Source organism: Empidonax traillii, unplaced genomic scaffold (assembly GCF_003031625.1).
Source record: "Empidonax traillii isolate 1590-97213 ecotype Southwest subspecies unplaced genomic scaffold, ASM303162v1 scaffold475:size860808, whole genome shotgun sequence".
Classification (NCBI taxonomy): Eukaryota; Metazoa; Chordata; class Aves; order Passeriformes; family Tyrannidae; genus Empidonax; species Empidonax traillii.
This window is the reverse complement of record NW_020955668.1, coordinates 799,953-824,841: the sequence shown is the minus strand read 5'-3', so window position 1 is coordinate 824,841 and position 24,889 is coordinate 799,953. Positions and strand designations below refer to the sequence as shown.

At 42.1% G+C, this 24,889-nt stretch overlaps 1 protein-coding gene across 1 annotated transcript in view; it reads left to right on the top strand.

Annotated features, from left to right (window-relative positions):
- Positions 1-24,889, top strand: part of CDHR1 (cadherin related family member 1) — a 42,108-nt gene that overhangs the window by 2,300 nt on the left and 14,919 nt on the right. Inside the window, exons 3-12 of the mRNA XM_027895930.1 lie at positions 6,988-7,133; positions 7,999-8,049; positions 9,074-9,163; positions 9,647-9,733; positions 11,424-11,540; positions 13,135-13,278; positions 15,688-15,766; positions 18,634-18,734; positions 20,084-20,287; positions 23,135-23,287. Coding sequence (XP_027751731.1) covers positions 6,988-7,133; positions 7,999-8,049; positions 9,074-9,163; positions 9,647-9,733; positions 11,424-11,540; positions 13,135-13,278; positions 15,688-15,766; positions 18,634-18,734; positions 20,084-20,287; positions 23,135-23,287 — 1,172 coding nt within the window. The remainder of the gene's footprint in view (positions 1-6,987; positions 7,134-7,998; positions 8,050-9,073; positions 9,164-9,646; positions 9,734-11,423; positions 11,541-13,134; positions 13,279-15,687; positions 15,767-18,633; positions 18,735-20,083; positions 20,288-23,134; positions 23,288-24,889) is intronic.

Below are 24,889 nucleotides of genomic sequence, written 5' to 3'. Positions count from 1 at the left end.
AATGTAGTGGCACTTGGAAGAGCCAGAGGCAGACCAAGGAGATGCATTTTTTGCTGTACTTCTGCCTGGATTCACATGGAAACTACACTTGCTCAGTCTTGGCAATTCCTACAGTTCTGCTGATTTCTGGGGTACGATTAGCCAGTGGAATCACTTGTCTAAGCATAGCTGAGGCTTGTAATGCCAGACAGCACAAAATGGGACCCCAGCTCAGTTTGTTTGGGGTGGTGCTTGCCAACTCCTCCACTGAAACCGCAGGCAGTGCAACTTGCTTGCCATCAAACTCCCACTCCCTGATGTGGTGCCAGCTCACAGACACTTACAGAGCATCAGCCTCTCCCTGCCACCACTGGGAGACTCCAGCCACCTGCATGGGAATGGGGAGCTAAAGATGGCACAGAGCCACAACACAGTCAAAATGTCCTTCCTGTCAGGACTGCAGTGCCACATGGTCTCTCAGATGACAGCACTCTCTGCAGCAGTGAAGTACAGCACTAATTTCCACCCACTGCTTCTGACTGGGGACTCCAGCAGCCAAAAAAGGAGAGGGTGCATGCCTCAATAGAAAACAGCAATGTGAGAGATCAGAGCTGTGTTAGTGCTCCTGTAACTAGCCCAAGTAAGAATAATGAGAAATACCTGATGGGCTTCTGCATGTGCTTTTGTAACATTAGCAACTAGACTGGGTACATAGATGTCCCTAAAGAGTTTGTGCTTTGGTTGCAGCAGTGATAAAGCTCAAGCTGCTCTGTCTTCAGTCCTGCTGTGCATCATGCCTGCTAGCTTCATCCAGAATGTGTTTACATGTGTTTAAATTATCTGGCTTGTACTTCTAATTTGATGTATAAATGTGCTTTAAAAAACAAGAGAGTAGTAGCTTCTTGCTGAAAGCTCCAAAGGGCCTGTAGAAACCCTTGAGAAAGGGAGATAAGGCCTTACTTTTGAGAAGTCCAAGTGTGGTTGCTTTGCCATGCAGCTGCCAGTGCTTCTTTGGGCTAATTGCCAGAACACCGTGACAAATAGCTATGAGTACTGCAAAGTCCTCTCTTCTGAAAGCACTTTTGGATATTCTGTGGGAGTGTGCTTGCTTCGGGTTTGCTTAATGCAAACTGCTGCTCATACCTGCTGCCTGTGCCAGCACAGCCACTCCTTGGGAATGCTTTGGCAGAGAGGCTCCCAGAGGAGGGCACAAATGGAACTGACACTTTGGTTCTGCAATGCTGGGTGTGCATTCAGCTTTGTTTAGTGTGTTCTCATGAGACCACAGTCACCTTAGTGCCAGGGCTCAGTGAGGGCTCACACACTGCCCCTGCTACCAGGCTGGCCCTTTTCTGTGGCCCCAGTGAAGGGTATCACACTGCAGAGGAGGCTGTTGTTCCTCAGCACTCTGCCCCAATCTCCTCCAGAAGCAGGAGAAGGAGTCTGGGCTCCCATGGCCATGTGCAGTCCCAGGCATCCACACTCCAGAAGTCATCTTTTATTTTGAGCAGGATGATCAGTGACAAAACAGGGGAATTAAAACTTCCACATGTTTGATTCTGGATAGCTTCACTCAGGCTTATGTTCTGCAAAAATGGGTAGGTTGCTATTAGGTCTTCCCTGTCCTTACGTAAAAATTGGAGTCATGGGCAGGATGCTTTTCTTGGCAGCAGCTGGTATCTGATCTGAGCAATCCCGTGGACAGCAGCTTTAATGAATCTCCAGAAATTTTACAGTCTTTGGCCCTGCTGAGATTGCAAGCAGTTGGCAAAGTGGTATGTGTTAGTTATATTTCCAGGCATCTGTAGGCAAGGGACAGGCAACATTCTGGAACACTGAAAGGAGATGATGGATTCCCTGTGTGACTGTAGAAAAAGAAATTGCAGTGCTGCAGCTGCATGGACACATCAAATTCATTACCATGCTCATATCATCCCTAACTTGACCTTCTTTTCCTTTTTTCCAGTTTTGTTTATTTACAGATAGTTGATATTTGTTTACCAAGTTGCGTACATTGTACCATAAATTATCATAAAACCAGCAAATACTATTTCTGTGTGAATGCTTGAAAGTATCTGCAGATTTCCAGGTCCTAGTTATTGCTGCAGAGCATGAGACCCCTTAAGGTAAAAAGGGCCAGGACAGCAGCCCTTTCCAGTGCCAGGCTTAAGAAGACTTGGAAAAGTTATGAACAGCAATAGCAGTTGTAGTCTGTGGCTGTTTGGCAGGGCAGGTGGGTAGTTAGCTCTTTGTGGAGAGTCGCCTGTATACATGCAAAATGCGTGTGCTCCTAATCAAGGTCTTAAGCCATGAGTGGGATGCTATTTCAGGTTGTTTGTTTCATCTTACCTCTTAATCCCTGTAAGACCTCATTGTGGGGACAGAGTGGGGCTGGGAACAGCTGCAGGGCAGGGGATTGAAGCATACTCAGAAGGCCTAAGTTCATTACTCTCTCAAAGCCCAAGCATCATCAGTGCTCTGGAGATTTCTGCATACCTCTTATCCTTGCATTTTCCTTTCTGTTTTTGCCCTTACCTACAAAGTGAGCACTGCCCCCCCCTCCCCCCCCCCTTAAAAGCCAGTTTGCAGTGGCAACTCTTTGATCAAAGCTACAGCTGCCAGCCACCTATCACTGGCTGACCAACCCCTTCAGTTCCCTCCATCCTTCAAGTTTCCCCTGTTCCTACATGCTCCTGATCTCATTTCTTCATGTCAGTCACAGCTGACTGTGTAGCACTCCCCTGGTCCCCTCAGGTACCTGTCATTCCTTCCTTGTTTTTATTTCCCTGATCTACCCCTAGGAAAGCTGGGAGGCTACCAGAACAGAAGTGTTAAACACAGCCTGCCTTCTGCACCACTGTGACAGAGCAAGCAGTGCACAGAGTGAAGCCCCCCCCAAAGCCGAGCACTGCACAGAGATGCAATGAGGACTTGCAGGTGTTACAGCCTCCAATTTTGTTTTAAGTCTTCTGACAGAAGCTGCAGATACATCAGAAAATTGCCCTCAAATGGCTTCTCCTTGGGCTTGGTTGCTGTGGGTGCTGCAGGAACACATTGCTGCTGTCCATGGGGTGAATGAAGTTTCAGGCCCCACGCTGAGTGTTTGCTGCTACATCTCCTCTCCCCATGGCAGGCACTTGCAGTTGCAAGGCCTGTTTCAGCTGCTGCTGTAGCAGCTGTGGATTTTGAGCTGCTGATCCTGGCCATGTCCTCGCTTTACCAGCCGGCTGGTGCATCAGGGTGCAGGGCGGAAGCAGGAGTTGCCCGGGTATGCTCTGGAAGGAGCGGTAGCTGGGAGTGAATGGGAAAGGAGATATTTTTGAGGCACCCATGGTGTGTGGTCCATGTCCTCCAGGACCTGTGCTCCCTTTTGCTTGGGGTGAGCTTGGAGTGTAAAATAGCCATCTGTAGGCTTTGTGTTAACTGTCCATTTCCTTTCCTGATGGGGAAATGACCCTTGGCTAGGACGTGGAGAGCAGGCTTGTAACCCCAGGCAAGGTGGTATTTGCTGTGACATTGGGAGGTGTCTGGTCCTGGGAACATGGCCATGGATATCCCTCTCAACATCTTGTTAACAGATGTCAGCTGTGGTGTCAAGGACAGTGGCAGGACTAAGCATGAGTCCAAAATGTGCTTGGCTTGTTTAATTGATGGGGGGGGGGGGTGGCATTTGATTGCTGAGTGTTGCACAGCAAGAAAGGAGGAGTGTATATTCAGTGAGAGGGCAAAACAAGCCCCAGAGCTTGTGGGCAGAGGCTGGCTGTGATTAAATTTGAGTTCAAATTGAAGTAAAATGGAGCAATGGCATCATGAGACAGCCATTTAGCCCGAGTGGCAGGAGCAGAGAGCAAATGACTTTTTAAGATGGAATAGGAAAACAGAGTAAAGCCTGGCATTGCTCCTGGGAAGCAGCCATAGCAGGAAGCAGTGAGTAGCTCCCCAGGACTCCCCTCTCCCAGCCTGCTGCACCATCCCATAGGTACTCAGGCCATCCTGCTCTTCCAGCTGGGGCCCTTACATGGCATTTGCCATATCCCAAATAAAGACTCTTCTATTCCTGTATCTTTCTGACAGGGAGAGGCTGTTTACTTGGTATTCACTGATTAGATTTTATCTGTCTTTTTCATTTATTTCCTTTTCAGCAAGTAGAGGCAGCACACTGAGAAGAGATTTTTAATTGGCATTAACACTGTGCTGAGAAGTGTTCCCGGGGGTGTTAATAATATGGAGAGTACTGTGCAGTGAAATTACAAATTGGAAAAAATAAGGAATTATAATGAGTTAGAAATAAATTTTGATCCACAATGAAAAGGCACACAAGTGTTCTGTACTATAAAAAATGAAGTATCAGCTTTAGCTAAAAAGCAAACGTTCCAGTGTAAAGATCAGTGATGTTCTTCATTACTTGCTCAGTAATCTGTCTGTACCAATATTAATGGTTTTTTCTCACATTTAACAGCAAGAAAATTCCTGTTTTGCTTATAAGACAATTCCTAGGTAATATAGGAAATAAAACTGTGAGGTTGGAAGAACAAGCCCTAGTTCAAATATGTTCACATAAATTTTCACAGTCTGTTTTTTCTCCAGCCCTGCAATCCCTGGGGAGTGGTCTATAGTTTGTGTACTGTCAGCATGGGTATTTCAGGGCAGCCACAGCACTAGACTTTGTGCCTGTTCATTGCCCACAGGCTCCAAGAGACCTCAAATGTGATGTCCATCCTGTTTTTCCACTGCATAGTGAGCACTGGTCAGCAGCTACCACAGCTAGCTACCTGAGGTAGAAACAGGCAGTATTAGAATGAAAGGCACAGGAAAAGCTAATAAGAAGGGCAGAAAAGCAAGTAAGAAATAGAAACAACTAATGATCAAAAAGAAGGCTACAGAAAAGCAGTGTATTGATACCAATGTTACTCAGGTGCTGACAGTTGACAGCTGAATTCTCTCTTTGGCCCTAGCTGAGAAATTAAGACAAAGCTTTTGGAAAACAAGAATAAATGAGTCAATGCTGGTGTTGCAGAACCTTTAGAAGTCTTCAAATATCTGTCTCTTATGTAGACAGCAATACCAGGAGGTAGGTGCCCTTTCAGGACACTATTTTAAACCAGCCCCAGTTTATTCCTCTCTTTGCATTTCCTTGTACTTACACAGTTCAGCTGTTGCAGTCAGAGAAGCCTCATCATACCGATCATTTTGTTTCCCTAATAATTTTTGGAGATCACCCTTACATTGTGTTGTTATTCTCTACTCTGTTTTGTGGGGAAAGTCAAAGTAAAATGGGGAAAGTGTTTTGTATTTTTGTGAACTTCTTTTGCAAGTCTTGACTATTTGTTGGCCAGCTGAACCACCTCGTAACAGGGTCTGTTGTTTGTGCTCTTGTAGGCTCATTGATCTTTGCAATGTAAACATTTTTCTGTACAAATTTGCCCAAATATTGCCCTGGTAATTATCATAAGAGAGTTTGCTCATAAGTGAGAACTGATTCCACAAGGCTTGGTATAATCTTTTGCTATGCCAAGAAAACAGCCATGTTTTCTAAATATCACCACCGATTCCTGGATGTTGCATGTCCATTAAGCCACCAAGCAGCTTCACAGTTTGCATGCCAAGGAATAAGCAAATGAGGTCTGAAACGTTACCTTGAAAAACTGAAGAAACATTTGAGAAGCTGACCTGTGAGTGCTTTGGGCACAACATCAGCCAAAGCCCTAGAGCTAAACAGAAGCTTATGGATCAGGTCAGGGGAAAAACCCACTGCCACTGCAGAGAGGAGATGAGAAAAAGATTGTGATCTTTGAGTATAGAATTAAAAATCTCTGAAACTCAGGGCCAGAGCAGTCTAAAACTAGAGTCCTGTGGTTTCCCTTTAAAGTGTTCTTCCTTAGCTTTATGCTAATTTTCTTAGCAGAGATCCTTCCATCAAATATTTGGTTTGCATGCATGAACAAAACTCACTACTAACCAGTGAGTCACTAGGCTACAGTATTTCCAATGCAGAGGACTTTGTTAGATGTAAAGCACAGTTTCTATGCTTAACCTCTACCACTTGAATATCTCAGGTAATTTATCCAAGGCGCAGCGGATTGGAAGGAAACAACAACAGTGTTTTATGTTTCAGGTTCAGTCAACTGGTATTTGTAAAGTGCTTGAAGTTATTTGAATGAAGGTATTAATGCACAGTAGGATGACAGACATGGAACTTAAAAAAAAAAAAAATAATAAAGACTCTTACCATGTTTTGAAAATATGAGTGTTATAACTCCCCCAGGAAGTATCATTTATGATACACAAAGTCAATTTACTAGAAAAATTGACACCAACTTCTCAAATGTTTAAAAATAGAAATAACAATCTCTATCCACAGGTTGTGAAGGAAATATATTGATGAGTTGAAAAAATTTTTTATTGGTATGAGCATGAGTAGAGAATTTAATGAGAAAAAACTAATGAGGGGGAGTGAAGTAGGAAAGAGGAGCTGGGCATCTATTAGTTCTGAAAGTGAGAAAGTCTGAAAATGTCCTTGCACCTCCTGAGTTCCAGAGCTTGGGTCCAGTCCTGCAGGACCACTTTACCTTCATTTGCCAGATTCTCTGCCTGCTAGTTTGCAGTTCTCTTGTTCCCACAGAGCAGAGTTGTGAGGGCCTTTTGGTACTGCTGAGATTGTCACCCAGTTGTACAACAGCACCACTTCGGCTCGCGTAGGCCAAGAGTTAGTCAAGAGCTTGCCACCTATGTAAACATTTGTATGTGAACAGTATTGATGTAGATTCAGTTCCACAGGAAAGGGCCTGAAAGGACAGAAACCAGTACTCATAAATTTGATTTAACCAGTTGGATAAAAGGTCATCAGGACTATTAAACTGGCTGCTTATCCATACTTCCCAGTAAATGGGTTTGATTCACAAAACCTTTGCCTGCCACAGGGTAGATAAAATCCTAAGGAAGAGACAAGTGAAATATTCACTGATTGAAGTAACCACAGGGAAATGCTGTTGAATGTCAATTTTTCAGGTACCCATGTGTACACTCTGAATGGAACTGATCCAGAAGGGGATCCTGTGACATATGACCTGACCTATGAAGCTGGATCAAGACGCTACTTTTCTGTTGACAAGGACCTTGGAAATGTGACGCTGATCGAGGAGCTTGACAGAGAGGTACAGTCAAATGGCATCGCTCTAGGTTTTTGTGGAATTTTTCTCAGTTTAATTGGGTCTGTGGCTCTGAGGGACAATGCCAGCTTATTTCCCCCAAATCATGTCATATGCTTTGCAATTCTAAGACATGATACTTCACTCATCACAGAGTTTTCCGGTTGACTTGTACCACTAACACTGCTTTCAAAATTTTCAGCTGCTGTCTGTCCAGCTTTTGTCAAAAGAGAAGTTTATTCTTTATTTCTATCTTCCCCCACCCACACTCCATCAAGAGCTTAGGGGCAGTTACAGTCTGCAAATCCTCAAACATGTGACTCTCCTGTCATTTTGAGGAAGTAGAGGTTTGTGTGAACAGTGTTTCAGGACACTTCTCTGGTTCATCACAGCCCTTTAATCTATGTAATCGTGGTTTAAAGATATTCCTAGAAATAGTGGCCTAAAGGCAGCCTTATTCTGGGAACACTGGCATTGAGCTCTTTACATCTCCTTCACAGAGAAAGGTACGCAGTACTTGGTAAATCCTTCAAAATACTGCATATTGAGACAGAAAAATTTTGAACCAACCATGCCTTTTTAGGGAACATTTCTTGAAAAAGATGAGTGATTTTCCTTAGCACTTTACAGAGCAACAGGGATTCCCAGACCTGTTGTGTGACAACAGGTCACGTTCTGTGACAATAGCCACAGAAAGTCCAAGGAACCTGCAGATGGAGCTTCTGAGGGGTCTTCCTAGCCTGTACTGAAATTGCTTTGTGGGATTAGTTGCTACTGTCATCTACTTACCTAGGCACATTTGAATCTGCAGTCCCTTTTCCAATCAGGGCAAACACCATCTCTCTAACAAAGGAACTATCTTGATTTACAGAAGGAAGATGAGATTGAAGTTATTGTCAGTATTTCAGATGGCCTGAGTACAGTAAGTATTTATGCTGTAGCTTGTCAAACTTCTGTCCCCACATACCTCCTCCTATTAAATTACCTTCCAGGGACTATTTCATTTTATCAGAAAACATAATCTCATTAGAGTTTTACTTCCTTTTCCAAGAGCCACTGAACTCACAGTAGCTCAAGCCTTACTCCATCTCCTTGATCATCTATTTGAGGATAATTACAATGTAATGTGAGCTGAAAGGCAAACTTAGTGGTCTGTAGAATTACTGAGGAATTGCAGCAGCTTCCTATGAGGTCTCACTGCCACTGCAGTAGGATTCGTGCCTAAGAAGGGTCCGTAGGGTTTTTGGAGGAATGCATGATATTATAGGATCTAATGCTGGGCACCCAAGAACTGACTGTCCCTCCACCCCCACAGTGTTTCTTTAGTATGACATTAAGAAGATTTGCTTAGGCTGAGGTGGTGGGAGTTTTCTTGTCTGCTGCTGGATAAAGCTTTGATAACGTCTAATCACTAGGAACTTATCTGAGGCATCGCACAAGCATCCAGTCCCACTTCCACAAATTTTCTTGGCATTTTCAATTTCTGGATTGATGCTGTTACAGTCAGGGTAGTAGTCTACCAATAGGAGAACGTGAGCTTCATCACTAGAGGTGCCACAAAAAGGGTTCCTTCTTACTATCAACAAGACTGGATAACTCTAGAGCCCCTCCTCATCTCAAACAAATTAATTGAGGTTACTACAAGAAATGTTTGCAAGGTGCCAGCATCCTACAGACAAAAACTTGAAAATCAGCCCCAATCTGTAATTTATAAAATACTCTGAGACTTCTTTATTTTGGAGGTATCTGGGTGCTGTTCATAAAGAAAATTCTTCTGGATTATAGGATTTTCTGTATTCTTTTACTTGTGCTCAGTTTTGGTAGTGCACAGATGTTCTATTGCAACATAGTTTGTCATTGCCTTTGACTACACTTGAGTAGGCAAATAAATGGGTACATGTTGAAACAGCTTGAAGTCATAATTTGTTCTTTATATTCTACTCCAGGTTTCTGAAAAAGTCAGGATCCTTGTAATGGATGCTAATGATGAGAGCCCAGAGTTCATCAATACACCTTACATAGTTGGAGTTCCAGAGGTTGGTGAAATTCCTTTGCATACTGGAAGTATATTTCTATAGGATGTAAAGAGGAGCTAGTATGTTTTCAGTAAAATAATAAGATGTGTGAGACTAACTTGTATTCTTTTGGTTTAGGGTTAGGGTAGATATTTATTATTCACTTCAAATTTAGGGAGTAAGTTCGTAGGTATTTAAGGTGTGCTGTTTTTGGAGTAAGTTCCAAGACATGAGTCACTGAGAATTTTTAGAGTGGACTACAATGGGAATAGGATACACTCTGTCTTAGCTAAGATTTTCTGTTATTTTTATTCCATAAAGTATTTCTTCCATCTACTTCTCCACCTCTTCTCTCTTTCCTTTCTGCTCTTTGTTTCCCTCAGTGCTCTTACATTTTTTCTACCATCACTCTCTTTTTCTGCCTCCTTGCATGCTTGTTTTTCACTTCGTCTAACTCACCTGATTTTCTACTTCTGTGTCACTGGTAACTCTTTCTGGTCACAGAACACTCCCTCCAGCAGCAGTATCTTTAAGATTGAGGCAGTAGACAAAGACACGGGTTCTGGAGGAAGTGTCACCTACTTCTTGCAGGTAAGGTATTGTCTGTACCTTCAAAAATCTTATTTACTGAGATCTCAGAAAGCAGATTAAAAACAGATTTTGAGGGTTGGGCCTGTGCTAGTGCCTATTGGATCACTTTTTTATTGTGCATAAGAAAACAAGCATTGACAAAACATGTGGTTTGACTGCGAGCAGCCAAGGGCAGTCCAGCAGGCAGGAGGGGGAGTTGGAGTTGCCACTGACACTCCTGTGCTTGCCATCAGGACTCCTCATGGCAGGGTCCTTCCTTTGCAGTGACAAAGAGAGAAAGATCAGCTGGTCATTTTGTATACTTATGGGATTTCTAAAGCATGAAGTGGTTATCTTTAGAAAGCAAAATGCACTGGAAAGGCAAATGTGCCCTTTAGTGTAGCAGGCTGGTGCGTAATTGATAGCTGGATCCCAGTGTGAAATATGAAGTACTAAGTGTTCTCACTGACAAAGCTGGGACTGCTTGACACCAGCTTTAAGTTATGGCCCACTGCTGAAGAATTGAAAGGGCTCCATATTTAAAGCTGATTTTTTGTATTACAGACCTGCATTCCAAAAGGGCAACTTTTTGCATTATATCCTTAATATTCCTTCTTCCTACAAGAAACTTCAACCAGATTAGCTGCAGTTCCTCTTATTCAAGATGCAACAAAAAAAACCAAAAATAAACCCAAAGCAAATTTGTTGCAATATTTATTTTGGACACCAATATGAGAGCAAATTAGAAGATATTTACATAGCACTAAAGCTAATCCTGTTAAGAGCTTGGGCATACTGTGAAAGAACACCTTGAGTGCCTTTTTGAAATTTAGCTTTGATTTCACAAATTATGATCCAATAATTATGATCTGTGCAGGATTCAGTTTAGCATAGGGCTTTTTCCAGTGAGCTGATAGACTATGAACCAAGGAACAGCAATTTCAAACTTCTATGTCTAGTTTACATATTTGTGTGGTGAAAAGGAAATACGTGTATTGGTTGAAAAATACCTTGCCATGTCTTTTGGCACAGTCTCTGAGAATTCTCAAGTTGTACAGAAAAAAACTCTCCCCAAGTCTGGTGTGGACAGATGGTGATGTCTACTGGAATGGCAAAGGTTATCTGACAGTGGCCACTGGGTATGGATACCGAACAGAGGTGTTTGTATGGATATCTGCAGTTCAGAAGAAAGGAGGGAGGCATTTTTTAGGCCTCTTTGAATATCAAATGTCTTGTAGACTTTGCTTGTATATGGCAAAAAAACACCAAACCACCACCATATTGACAATAATCTACACATTCAACCCTTCTACTTTTCTTTTAAGATTGTAGAACTTTGAAACACTAAGGGGTAACATCTTTTATTCTTTTTCCTTTTCCCTGCATCTTTTTTTCTGTTCAGCCTCCTTACCTCTCTCAATGCAATGAACTGTGTTAACCAAAGTTTAAAATTTCACAGTGAAATACTAAAAGATTAAAAATATCTACATTTGAGGTAACTGATTTATTCTGAATAATGAGAGACTTGTGGTCGGTTCATGAATTGTTCATAAACACACAGAGGTGAAATTCATCAAATACATTATTCACCCAAACCCATATCATTATTCTAGTCTTCTACCTTAGCAGATGAAATAAAAGATGAATCCCTACAGCAATCTTATTTCCATACCTGTAATCTCTTGCTATTTCTTCTTTTCTTTTCTTCTAGAACATCCATGCTAATAAGTTTACAATAGACCGTCACAGTGGAGTCCTGCGCATCAAAACAGGGGTCACCCTGGACTATGAGAAATCAAGAACACATTTTGTTGTCGTCGTAGCCAAGGTATAAGGCTTTTGTCTGAAACTAGAGGAGGGTGGGGTGTTGTGTTTCAGTAGGACTGATAAGTTCAAATACAAGAGTTGTACGCTGAGGCAGCAGAGTTACTCCCTCTGTAACACCTGGAGGTGTGGTGAGTAACATGGAAAAGTGAGGGAGGAAAGGTAACTGGTGTTTGCTGCTGAACAATGTCTGGAGGATTTGGGGGTGGATTTCCCACATTTCATTCATGTCGTCTGTGTTTTGAGAGTCACCTAGAAGTGAAGGGTTGGTGTAAGCAGCCCTGGCTTCAAGAGGTAGCAGACTTCAAGTGCAGCAAGTGCTCAGGGCTCCCTCGTGCTCCCAGGGCACGGCCCTACCACCACAAGGACAAACCCCCAGCAGGCAGATGGTGCAGGTCACAGTCATTACCCACAGTAAGACACAGGGCACAGCTGGACCCAGCACAACACAAATGATGGACTCCTTTTCTGGAAGTATCTGTGGGTGTTTCTTTCTTTCACTTCTCTTTTACCTCATGGCAACAGCTTATTCAAATCCTGCAAATACTGCTGCACATCCCCCCTTGCCACTGTTATTCACAACAGTGCTGTGCCTGTGAAAGAGGATTCATAACAGGCATTAAAAGTTTATAGATTCTGAAGTAAAGTCTTTCAGGATCCTGTGGGGATCTGTCACACAGACAGACTCACATGGGTTGAAAGAGGACAATTTTGCTGTTACTTACAAGTTTCTCATATTTTATGAAAAATGCATGAACCTTTTTATGTATTTATTTAGCCAAGGTTTGTTTGAGGAGAACTAAAAAATTTGTCTTAAATGCTGCCTTTGGGGCAGTAAGAAGGAAAAAAATGAGCTTATCTTTTCCAAAAAAATGGAATTTTTAGAATTGGTACTGCAGACATGTTGAACAAGTCTCACCCTTACACACCAGTATGACTACGGACCTCCAGCTGGTGCTCTGAGACTGAGGGTGTTACAAACTTCTGAAATTGCGAGTCATCTTCCTAATTGGCTCTGCTGTATCAGTCATGCAGAGCTGGTTGTAGTCAAGTCCCCAGAGACTGTTTATACACCGTGGCTGTCTCACAGTTCTTGGCTGCACAGCTCCTCTGTTCTTTCACTTCATCACATAAGAATCCCTAAGAGACTTTGAGCAAGTGCGCTGCTTATTTCCCCACTACCTTGCTCCTGTGCACTGTCCTGTGTTTATGACAAGACAATATATGGGATGAAAAGCTGTAGACCTTAGTCACTAACTTTTAGCACTGGTTTCTAGCATTCTTTTTTTTCCCACCAAAAAATTTGAATTCCCTCTTCCCTGTTTTGTTAATAAAATATCATGAATGACTCTATATTTTGGCCCATCCACTTTTAATATAAGAAATTACTTATGAGACACTGTAAACTGTCTTCCTAATCAGAGGGGGAACAGGACAAATAGAAAAAAGAAGGGAATAGGGCAGCATAGATCAATTGGTGTGTTGAGAGAAAGACTCCTGGAACTGAGCTTCTGAAGGCTCATGAGGTCCATGTCATGCCCTAAGCTGATTTGCAGACATGTTTCAGTAGAGGCATCTGATGATGACTTCTCTTTTAGGATGGTGGTGGGAAGCTCAGGGGAGACAACAAAGTGTTTTCAGCTACAACTACAGTTACTATCAATGTGGAGGATGTTCAGGACACTCCTCCCATGTTCATCGGGACTCCCTACTATGGATATGTCTATGAGGATACACTCGCAGTAAGTGCTGGTTTTTATCTGTGGGAGAACAAGTATAACCTTCTCCAATTCAGTGAGGATGGCCCTATGGTTTCTAGCACAGGTTTTATTGGATATGGGACCTTAACTCTGATTTGACTCCTAGGTGAAATGAGCTGACCAAATCTCAGACTTGTTATTTACTTCTACTGTAAATTTGCCATGCAAGGCTTCCTTCTGCCGTCATTAAAGTCAGAAAGGATTCTGCCCATTTATGCTGGTCTAAGCCCAGGCAGTGACTAAGAGCTCTTCCATAGCTCAGACCTCCAGAGGCACTTGGCTTAAGCAGGCTGCCAGTTGCCTCACCTGAACACATCATTCTAGAAGCCTTTGTGTGTTTGTGTGCTGTGTGGTCTCACAGTGCTTATATTTTCTGTCTGTGATCACTGTGCTACCAACAGTTGGTTGTGTAAGATGTGGGGAGAATGTATGGCCAAATGCTCCAGACTCCTTGTGTTGTCCTGTGGGCATCACCTGGGGAGAAGCAACCCTGACACCTCCAAAATGGGGGATGCTTTCTGATCAGTCATGGTTGGCGAGGCGGAATGGGCCAGGAAGTCCTTGCAAGCCTAAAAGCCACCCGATTATCAATCAAGCAAGGACATACTTAGAGGAACTAGTTACGTATGGCTTAAAAGTCCCCAATTGTTATGCTTGAAGCTGCAAACTAATGAGTTTTCTCTATATCTAAGCAGTGACATGATACTGTGTATGGATCAGCTTTTGCCCTGATACATAAATTTAATTAAAATTTTCTTCATACATAGGACAAGAAACAGTATCTACGCGTGAAATTACCCAACATTAGGCTATTGATCTGTTTGGCAGTGTGATGGCACACTGTTCAGCTGATCTTCCCTTGAGTTTCAGGAACAATCATGTCCCTACTTTCTGTTCTCAGCTCCAATATATACTGCAGCCCTTGCATGACTGTATACTGCAGTTCACTGCAGAGGCTGTTACATTTCAGCAGGGCAGAGAAGTAATGCTTGTGTACTTTGCAGGTGTTTAGAATCAATGATATTATGTATATCGATTTATTCTGCATAGTTACATATAGATCTTGAAATAACTATCAGGTGCACACAGGAGTTAGTGTTTACTATGGAAATGGGAGTCGATAAATGTTAATTACATCCAGCTTGAGCTCATAACTTACACCATTATGATATAATGATGGAAGCACCAATCGCTCCTTCCCAGTGTGAGTTTTGCTATTAGAATGAACTCCACTGAGAGAAAGGCAATAGCTGATTTTAGTGGTGTTTGCACATTTGGTATTAATTTTGTAAACTTGTTTCTTTTCTCCTTGGTGGAGTAGTCAGGATTTACAAGTACTCTGTCACCTTCAAAGGAACTGCATTGTATTTTGCCCAGTAGGCAGATTTTATTGCTGCTTCCAGCATAAATGATAATAAATACAGTTCTGTATTTCCAGTTGCTCTAACAAAACCTTGCTCTAGTTTGAAAAATTCACTCAAGGGTTGTCATGAAAATGTTCCGTGTTGCCATTTGTGATTAACTGACAGTTACTTCAATGTTCCCTGTTTTTGCAGCCCCAAACAGTAACACTTTAGTTCACAGGCCTGAATTGCACATCTCATTGCCAGTTGGGTGAGCATTTTAATGTAACAGTCATCATCACTCTGAGCTGATAGGAATAGTCGTACGAGCAAGCAGTCCCCAGTACACAAGTTCTGTACGTATGGCCCATGGCCACATTACTTGCGCAGAGAGAATGACAGTGAAGGTTTAAGGGCAGTTAAATCACCATCATTTTCATCACAATTTTATGCCCTAAATGTTCTGTGGGCCAAGTTGCTTTGTGATCTCTGTTTTCTTTTGCTGCCTGTCTGAGCTTAATTAAGTAGGACCAAAGTGACTTGATGACTCCTTGGCAGCTGCCTGTATTTCAGCACACTGTGTGCCCTGTGGGATGCAGGACCCTACACATTAGAGACCAAAGGGAATCTTGGTAGTGACCCAAACTAAACCTTGGGTTTCAGATGGGTTACTCCAAATCCCCTGTCCAAGTCTGTGGCTCAAGTCAGGTGTCCCTCTGGCCGTGGCTTCCGACTGCTCCTGAGACCGGCCAGCCCTGTGGCCACATGGGGTCTGCAGCTGTTTCACAGCTGGAACAGTCACTGGAAACAGCTTGATCTGTTGGTGTAGGAACAATGCAGTTAGTCCAAGATGCAGCATTCTGCAAAGCCAAGCACTTGGGTGGGAGTCAATGGCCCTTTTTACATTCCCCATTACAGGACAAGCACCCACTCTGCCCCCAGCACCTCACTGCAGAAAGACTTACAGAAATTCATTTCATTATTATGCAATTGCAATTTCATTGCTCTGTTCTCAGCACACAGACTGTGATTTCCCATTTCTCCCCAGGGCTCTGAGGTCCTTACTGTTGTTGCTCTTGATGGAGACAGAGGAAAGCCTAACAGTATTCACTATTCCATTGTGAACGGTGAGTAGACTTGTCGTGTATGAAATCTGAAGGGCACTCAGAAGTAGATCTGACATTAAATTAGAATAGGATATGCTAGAGCTTAATAAAACTGAGAAAAAATCTCATGAAATAATGTCAGGTACCTCAAACAACTCCAGGGCCCTGTCTACCAGAGAATAGCTAAGACACAATTCGGTGACTTTTAGTATCTGCTTCACAGAATTGTGCTTGGAGCTGTTAATGTTGCTGATTTGTTAGGCATCAATAGCCTGCTTGCCGTTTCAGAAAGCATAAAGGGAGATGCATGCATTCACTGCTACTGAGCATCTCTATCATTTAATCTGGGAGGAGTGAGACCTTTTGGGAGACCCAGACATGGAATTTAGAGGCATATTTTTATTAATACTGTGATTGAAGTGGCTAAACAGTCAAGCCTCTGATTTCTTGGGAGAAATTATATTTACTGGTGAAGCGACACTGGCGTACGCTGCAGTGGAAGAAAGCAGTGTTATCAGAAGATTAATGCTTTCCATCAGCTATTCTTAAAGTGTCTGTTGCACGTCTTTTAATAGCATAAATGTGAAACTTAGCTGAATTCATGATTCATTAGCAGGTGAAGTCAACAACTTAGCTCAACTAAACTCCAGGCTACAACTTAGGTTTTGTTTGTTCTCTCTTCCTCCAAAACAAGACTTCCATTTAGCAACTTCGCACCCCAGTTCCCAAGTGTGAGAGATCCCAGAACTTCGTAAGAGAAATCTGAGGTGTGGTTGCAGAGCTGTGGAGTAAGAGCTTCGTTGTGTTACGTGATATAAACAGCCAGGTCCAGAGAAAACAGAGAGAGTTGTGACCAAGTTTTTGTGTCGCTGTGAGATGGGACCCATGCTGAGGTTTCTTCTTAATGCAAGGGAATAGATAGGATAAAGGAAGGTAGAAACACTGAGGAAGAAAATGTTGCAGAAGACAATAGGTGGAAAAGGAGAAAAGGTGAAAAGAAAGGTGTAGAATGAGCAGTAAAAACGAACAAGTAGGATGAAAATATGATAAACGAAGGAAATTAATGAAGGAGAATAAATGAGGGTGTAAAAACTGGATAAAAGTCAAAGGGAAATAAGATTAATGTGAAGAGATATTGGATTTCCAAAGAAAATAGAAAAGGATCAAAAGGGTTCTCTGGGATAAAAAAAAGGTAAGTATTCAGGAAAGAGTGGAAAATGAAGATGGAAGGGGATGACAGATAAGTACAGAAAATATGAGGAGCAGGCTTTCCTTGTGTACATTAATGGAGGATTTTGTTTGTGCAAAATGGAAAAGAGGGGAAAGGAGTATGGCTTTAGTGCATAGAAAGTTGAAGAAGCAGAGAACAAAAGATCTCAATAGGTTTCTACCCCTGCACCTCAGACACTGGCATTATTTGTTACAAGCCATTATTCCAATACCTGCAGGCTGGGTTGTCAAAGGGCAAGAAAATACTAACAGCAAATAGGAAATTTTTTGTTCTTAATAAGCATTTCATATCCAGAGAGTGTGAGATAATAATAGAAAATGCTCCTTTCCTCTGAACGTGCTGTACAAAGGCACACACATACTGCTACATACTCCAAGTTACCAGTTCCCTGAGATAACTAGATAATAACATGAAGTATGGTGGCTTGAAACCACTATTGACTTAAGCTTCTTCTCAGTCAGAATATGCTTTCCAGTCCAATGTATCTTAATAATTGGCCACTGTATGAGTCAATATCTGTTCAATGTTGTATCTAATGTGCTTTAATGAAGTTACAGTTATTGTAGGTATTAGCAAAACCAGGATACTATCGGATGGTTTAAAAATCAGCACTGAGACAAAGAAAAATGGCTGGGCCTTTAGGTCATCATCTTTTATTTCTGAAGTCTTGATCTCCTTCATTTGAAGGGATTTTCTCTCTTTTCCTTTCAATGGTAGACTCTGCCACAACACTTTGTTGTGGTCAGTACTGTACATGAGGCAGTGTGCAGGGATGGCCGCAGCCCCTCAGCAGAGCAGGGCAGGGCACCCTGAATGGCCAGCTGGTCCCCTTCCTGGGCACCAGCCTGCATTTGGCTGTGATGGCAGGATGGGTCCTGACATCATGATGAATCACTGCTGCCTCTATTCAAGCTGGCATTTGCTTCAGCACAGATTTACCAAGTCTCAAGGGACTCTGGCCTGTGACGGATCTGTCCTTCAGATCGATGGAAATTGGGTGGTGGTAGCAAAGTCAGCCTGCAGCCCTGTCCTGCCTGTCAGACTCTGCCTCAATGCAGAAACTCTGGGGTTTACCCCAGATACTCCAAAAAACCCTTTTTGTTCAGGGCAGCCTTGCAACAGGCCGAGAGGTATTTTTAACAACTGAATGTTTAAGACCAGAAGATGCTTCTCCAGAGATGCTGTCTGCAGAAAGAGTGACTATGTTTCTTTGAGACAGATTGTCAGACTTCTCACCTTAGTTGATATTAGTGAGAGAAATGTTCTTGTTTCTCAGAGACTTAATTATGCATTTGCTAATTACAATGATAAATGTCTATTTTTGTCTAAACCAGCATATGAAAAAAGACAGCATAATAGAAAGAAATAAAAAATTTGCATGCCTGGTTGCTGAGGCTTGAAGGGAACCTGACCGGGGTGGGGAGAAGAAAGTGACGACAGCTGCCCATAGGGACAGAAGTCCAATGAGCCATTCCTGGGGGAGGAAACCCTTTTTGGCCCTCATCTGTGTTTTCATCTCACTGTGACCAGTCATAGAAATGCTTCATTTTTCAAAAGTGGCAAAGATATGCTTAATGAAGTGTATAGTTGGTTGCTCATGCTTGTTTCAGAGAAAGAGAGTGTAGCATGTTACTAGAGCATTGTGGTTTTGTTGCAGGAAGTGAAGATTCGTTTGAAATCAGCAACACAACTGGAGCCATTTCTGTGATAAAAAGCCCAAATCAGCTCAAGAAAGAAGTGTATGAGTTAAAAGTTCAGGTATGTTCTGTGACCGCTTTAAGACAGCTGACCTTCCTCTTTTAGAAACTACCTCCTGTATTTGAACAGAATGCATTGTAGTAGTATAAAGTAGTATAAAACAGAAAAAATTGCTTTTGTTCCTTGGACTATTTAGTATCTTAAATTACTTCTTTCAAATGAAGTCACCTTGTCCTAATTTCATCTCTGAGTCTAGAAAATCAACATCCTTTTCCACCTGTGGATACCTGTTCTCCGTGTTTCCAGATTTTATTGATAAACTGGGAATTAATGTCTTGTAACCTCTATATGATGAGATAGGTAACTGTCAAATCTGTTACTAATATTAGGACTGGGACAGATCATGCAATATCATATCAGCATGCGTTCCTGCATGATCAACAATGTACAAATACATGCCAACGTCTCACTGAGCTAACACCTTGATGAGCTGGTATCCCTGGGACAGGCTGCATTATTTTAAGCAATTTCTAAAGATGAAGTATTTAAAAATGTAGAGTTAAATTGTAATCCGTTTTCTTCAGCAAATGTATATTATTGTCATGGTAAGGACAATATTATCTAAAGACAGCTTTGAGAGCTCGTGCAGGCTACCAAATCTACTTCAGGAATCAAACAGGTGTTGTATTACCCAGTAAAAAGGCATGTTAGAGATAGATGTTGCTTTAAAAACGCCAGCCAGAGTCTCTGTCCTGACAGAAGAAATGTCTTAGGCTCAATCCAGTGAATCAGGCTGCATGTTGGAGTTGTTGAAACCCAGACGGATTTGATATTTTGGTTCAGAAAAACAACTTGGTATGCCTATCTGTCTAAATTATATCCAGTTTAAATTAAGCTCATCTAGAACTGTAAATCTAAAAAAAGTATGTATTTTACTTTTTTCAAATATTTACCTAAGTAGCCCAAGTACAGTTTTTCTCAAAGTATTCAACGCTTCAGTCCTTGCAACAATGTGACAATTAACTACCTGTGGTACCATAGTAAATTTAAAAATTGTCTTCCTTTTCTATTCTGTCAACACCTTAGGCAAGCAATTACCTTGCCTCTATTGGATTATTTGTTTTAAGAGAACTATTTTCACCTAGGGTGAGTTACTAAGCTCATAAAACTAGGAGGAGGTTTTTCTTTTTTCACTGGGGCTTTATTGGGACTGGTTTATTACCATAATCTTCTAATCATCATGAACTTCAGTGTGAAATGGACTGAGATTTTAGAGAAATATAAATCTGTGAGTCTTTGTACAAGATAGTGTGTTAAGGTGATGCGTGCATGTGGAACAATGCCTGAACATGTATCTGAGGAAAGAGAAAATACCCTCATCATTCCTTTCTCTCTCCTGCCTGCTGCAGGCATCAGAAGTCAGTCAGGAAGGTGACATTTCCGAGCACGTTTTTGCCGTGGTGACTATACGTGTGGTCGACCTCAACAACCACCCACCAACGTTCTACGGAGAAAATGGTCCCCAGAACAGGTTTGAACTGACCATGTATGAGCATCCCCCAGAGGGTGAAATCTTAAGGGGATTGAAGATCACAGTCAGTGATTCAGATCAGGTAAATGGAAACTATGTGGACTTTCACTTTTCCGTCTTATTTTCTCAAAGACTAGAAAGAACTGTCAGATGGGGAAATGTCATTTTAGGAATTCGACATTTTAGGAATACGACATTGTACTCCCTTTGGTGATTTACTTAGAGGTTCCAATCCCTTTAGTAACTTTAAGTACAACTGCTGTTTGTATCATCTCCAGCCCCTGCAGGAAACAGTACAGTCTGTACCCTTACGCTGTTTTCATTACTATATGTTGCCCTTCTGGCCCCTATGTTACAGTCAGGGTCTGCACTGCATGCCTTGATAAATCATTCCCACTGGACTGATATTTTTAGGCAGTCTTAAAAATTATGCCAGAGCCAAACTAACTCTATCCAGGTAAAGAAAAAGGAAAGAAGACTCTATCCATCTCAGCCTGCTGTCGAACTGACCTGTGTTGCTGGTAGATACTATGGTGATGGTTGCTATAGGGATCCCTAAATACTGTATGAATGACATTCATCTGAGTTAGCCTGAGGTTAGGTAGTGACAAGAAAAAAAGCTTAATGCATCTGAGAACTATATTACTATTGGAAAGGGCTCTCTTCTGTAACTGTGCTCAGTATTGTGCTGGTTTGATGGTTTTGTACTTTATCAAGCCCACTGGCTTCTTCCCCCTCCCTCCTGCTGCTCTGCAGCAAGCAGATAAATGACTGCTTTCAAAGCAGTGCTACGTCTATCCTGCTATTGTCACAAGGGATGCTGCTGCAGAAGGAAAGAAACAAAACCCATCTCTTCTATTTAGAGACAAAATATAGATCTAGGCTGACAAAATATTCAGGCTACAAGTTAGGCTGTAAAATAAGCAGGAAACATTGATAAATACACTGTATAGATTTCCTCAAGAAGCTTCCCAGTGCACTGTAAGGCATCGCTCTAGAGGGGCTGGGTTGCTTTTCTTTTAAGGCAGAGAATGCAATGCTTTCCCTTCCACATAAGAGTATCTAGAGAGGAAAAAAATTAAACATGTCTGTTTCTGTCACAGCTATTAGTGACTCTTCCTTTTTGGGGGAGTGGAACACAGGTGAGGAGGAGGAAGCTGTGGGCAAAATCTGGCATAGGCCAGATGGAAATGCCATGTTTACATGCAAGAAAATCAGGCAGAAATTTCTCCCCCAGACCTCTTAATCAGACAGATCTTAAGGCTCAGTGCTGCTGTTCCTTCAGTCCTTCCTGTGCCCCATGGCTGTCTGCTTGGAGACATTGTCTTGCTCTGAGCAGATCTAGGTTCAGTGGACATCACTGGCAGAAATCACTCAGCTGTTGGAAGGAGATAGTTCTCTTCCCATTCCACACCACCCTTCTTCTAGTCTTGTACAGTCTCAAGTGCAGAGGACTTTGTGTGGTCAGACTATCCACTCTTGACATCAGTAGTCCAGGAGCTCTGGCTTTCTGTGTCTGGCTTTACCGCCCAGAAAAGAGAGCCTGTTGTCATCTCTGCAGCTGGGGACTGGGTTTGTGTGACCAAACACAGACCACTGAGTTTGGATCCAAGGTCATTCTGATTCCCTTAAGGAACTGCTGCTGAAAGATTTTTCTCTTGACATGAACTGGGGCTGCATCCAGAGCTGCTCATAACAAGCCCTCCAGGGATACAGCTAAAAGTAAAGTTGTCCCATTTGCAAGTTATTATTAGAAATTTTTCATCTCAAGATTCATGCTAGGGGGAGAACATGACACCAACCAGGCAGTGAATCTGTCTGTCACGGTGTGAACATGACATTGTTTGAGAAACTGGTGAACTCAGAGTTTGGTGTGATGGGCTCAGCTCATTTTCCCATCTTCCATGTAAGGCAGAAATATGAGAATCCCCATTTCATCTTCTCTCTTCCATGCTCTAGTTTGGTTTAAAAGCATTAGTCTGGCCATCTTGCTCTGGCTCACTCTCCCCAGCTTGCACACAAGTGGTGGTAACCTTTTGGATACTGCTGCTTCCCATGTTCTCTCAGCTAGAAAGTATATAATGGGATTTGGCTTCTCACCTTTCCTGGAGCTGTCAAATGTGCGTGTAAGATTTTATCTGCACAAGTGGAGGTTCTTTCCACCCCCTAAATGCATCAACTTGCAGAAGGTTTAGTGTCTGCAACTCTGGACTAGGTTAATCTAATCAGCGCAAAATGTGGTGTATCACCTCTGTTTGGAAATTGCATGTCTCTGCCACTCTGCATCTTGATCATCCCTAAAAACAGCCTGGGGGCTGTGAGTTCTTAGGACACAGACCAAATGCTGGAAGTGTTTAGGGCCTGGTGCATGGGACTCTGAGCAAGCTGGTCTAGTGAAAGATGTCCCTACCTGTGGCAGGGGGGTTGGAATGTGGTGAATTATAAGGTCCCTTTCAGCCCAAGCTGTTCTATACAACTAGGTTTTTTGGGGTTCCACTGTCCTTACTCAAGTACTTCAGTTGTCTTTCTGTAACAGCAACCAGGAAGAGGCAGGACTTGCCTGCTGATGTGCATGTGGTGTCATCTCTGTCACCTGCACTAGTCCACAGTGTGTAGCACGAAGCCCAGGGCTGCTTGCCACAAGATCCCTCTCTCAGCCAATCCTGCTGCAGGGTTTTTCCATTATGACTGAAAGAATAACCAAGCTTGTCAATCTATTTTAAGAAAAGCTGCGTCTGTCTTGTGACCAGGGCTGGAAGGATTATACAACTAAGCTTCTTAGCAGTCTCTTGCCCAAGGGATGGAGAGCAGAGGGCTCTAAGCAGTAAGACCCATTCTCATTTTGTACAGTTTGAAGAATCAGAGCAATCTAGGCTGTAAGAAATGCATCATTCACTGAAAACCATGCTGTATCTGCTTTTGTTCACAGGGAGCCAATGCTAAATTCAACCTCCGTCTTGTTGGGCCTGGTGGCATCTTCCGAGTGGTTCCCCAAACTGTCCTGAATGAGGCTCAGGTTACAATAATAGTGGAAAATTCTGCTGCTATTGACTTTGAAAATTTCAAGGTGTTAACCTTCAAGGTACTTGTGCTTTTCAGGTCCTCTTTGTCAGTGTATACGTTGTGTGTATGATGGCTTCTGTATCTGAGGTTATTTAACTTCTTAATCCATCTGAAGCTGTCTGATGCATTGCCAGTGACATGATATTAAATGTAAGGGAAACTCATTTCTGCCTCTGGTTCATCACCTTCCCAAAGTTTAATGGATGCATCTGGGGACTGATTTAGTGTGGTCAGTGCACAGTGTTGATTTTTATCTCTCTCTGGAAACTGTACATGTTAGTGGCTCTGAGTCATTCTAGATTGAACCCCAAGGGTGTTATATCTGCTCTCACAAAAATAAATTCCCGGGATGAAATCCTGATTTTTCTGGAGCCAGAACTTTACCTGCTTAGTGCTAAGTAATTTGATGCATGATCATGCTTTTGAATGTTGGCAGGATGAAGACTCCAGCTGACTGGAAGATAATTTCCCAAAATTGCTCACTGCCTTTGTCAGAGTCTATCTATCTCTATGGCCTTTTGCAGGCTGACCTGAGGTTCACCCATGCTCTAAACCAGCCATGCAAGAACCAGCTTTCATCCAAAAGCTGGAACCTTCCATTATCACCTTCCCTGATGGATTCTCTGGCTCATCAACAAGATAACTAAGTAGTCTGGTTTTATGTCAGCTGCCTCTGAACATCACTATAGATGGTTTAGTTCTAACCACAAAGAATTGCACAGACAATCAGTTTTTAAAAAAATTGCCAAAAATATCTAGTTGAGCATTAATATATGCTAGTTTTGTAATGCACAGAAAGTGGAATTTTTTGCACAGTTCAGAAGACAAAATTCCCGAATTTAGTTTCCCCCATTCCTATATGATTCGCTTTGTGTTTCGCTGCAGTATGCTTCACATCTCCTCTTGTAATGTTCCTTAGCCATTTTGGGCGGTATAGGTTATAGATGCTACAAAAATGTGAGGCATCATTACTGTATTAAAGTGAAAGATTCTGAAAGGGCCATAAAGTACTACCAAAACTAATTATAATAAGTGCACATTTACTCAGGTTAAACTGCCAAAAGACTAGTAAAGGAGTTACACATGACCTCCTCATGAATACTAATAGAAATCAAAGTAGTTAATGTGATTGCCATGAATACCAAAAGAATTAATTACCAGGAAAAAGGATATATGTTTTTTTTGTTGCTTAAGCAGTAGTTCACTTTTTTTTTTTTTTTTAATGAAATTATTTCTACTGGAGAAAGACTTTCAGAAAATATTTCTACTGGACATCATTAGGCGTGATTCCAAATGAAGAGGGTGCAGCTGGATGATATGGTAGCAATATATGGTAGCAAATACTTTATAAAAACCTCATTGCTGTCTTCATTTTCCTGAAAAATTCAAATCACTTCCTACTCAGTTTCATTTGCCATTGTAGTAATTCTGGTTAGAATTTTGGATGAAATATTTTAATATTTCTATTTAATGTGTATCTTACAGCAGCTTTGAGAAGTTATTTTCAGGCTTTTTTTTTTCTGTAAGCAATGATCCCTCTCCTCTGATTTGTTTTTGAAGAGTAAAATGCCAGAGAGGAATTAAAGCTAATTTGACTGGGGGATGTACTGAAAAACTTCCT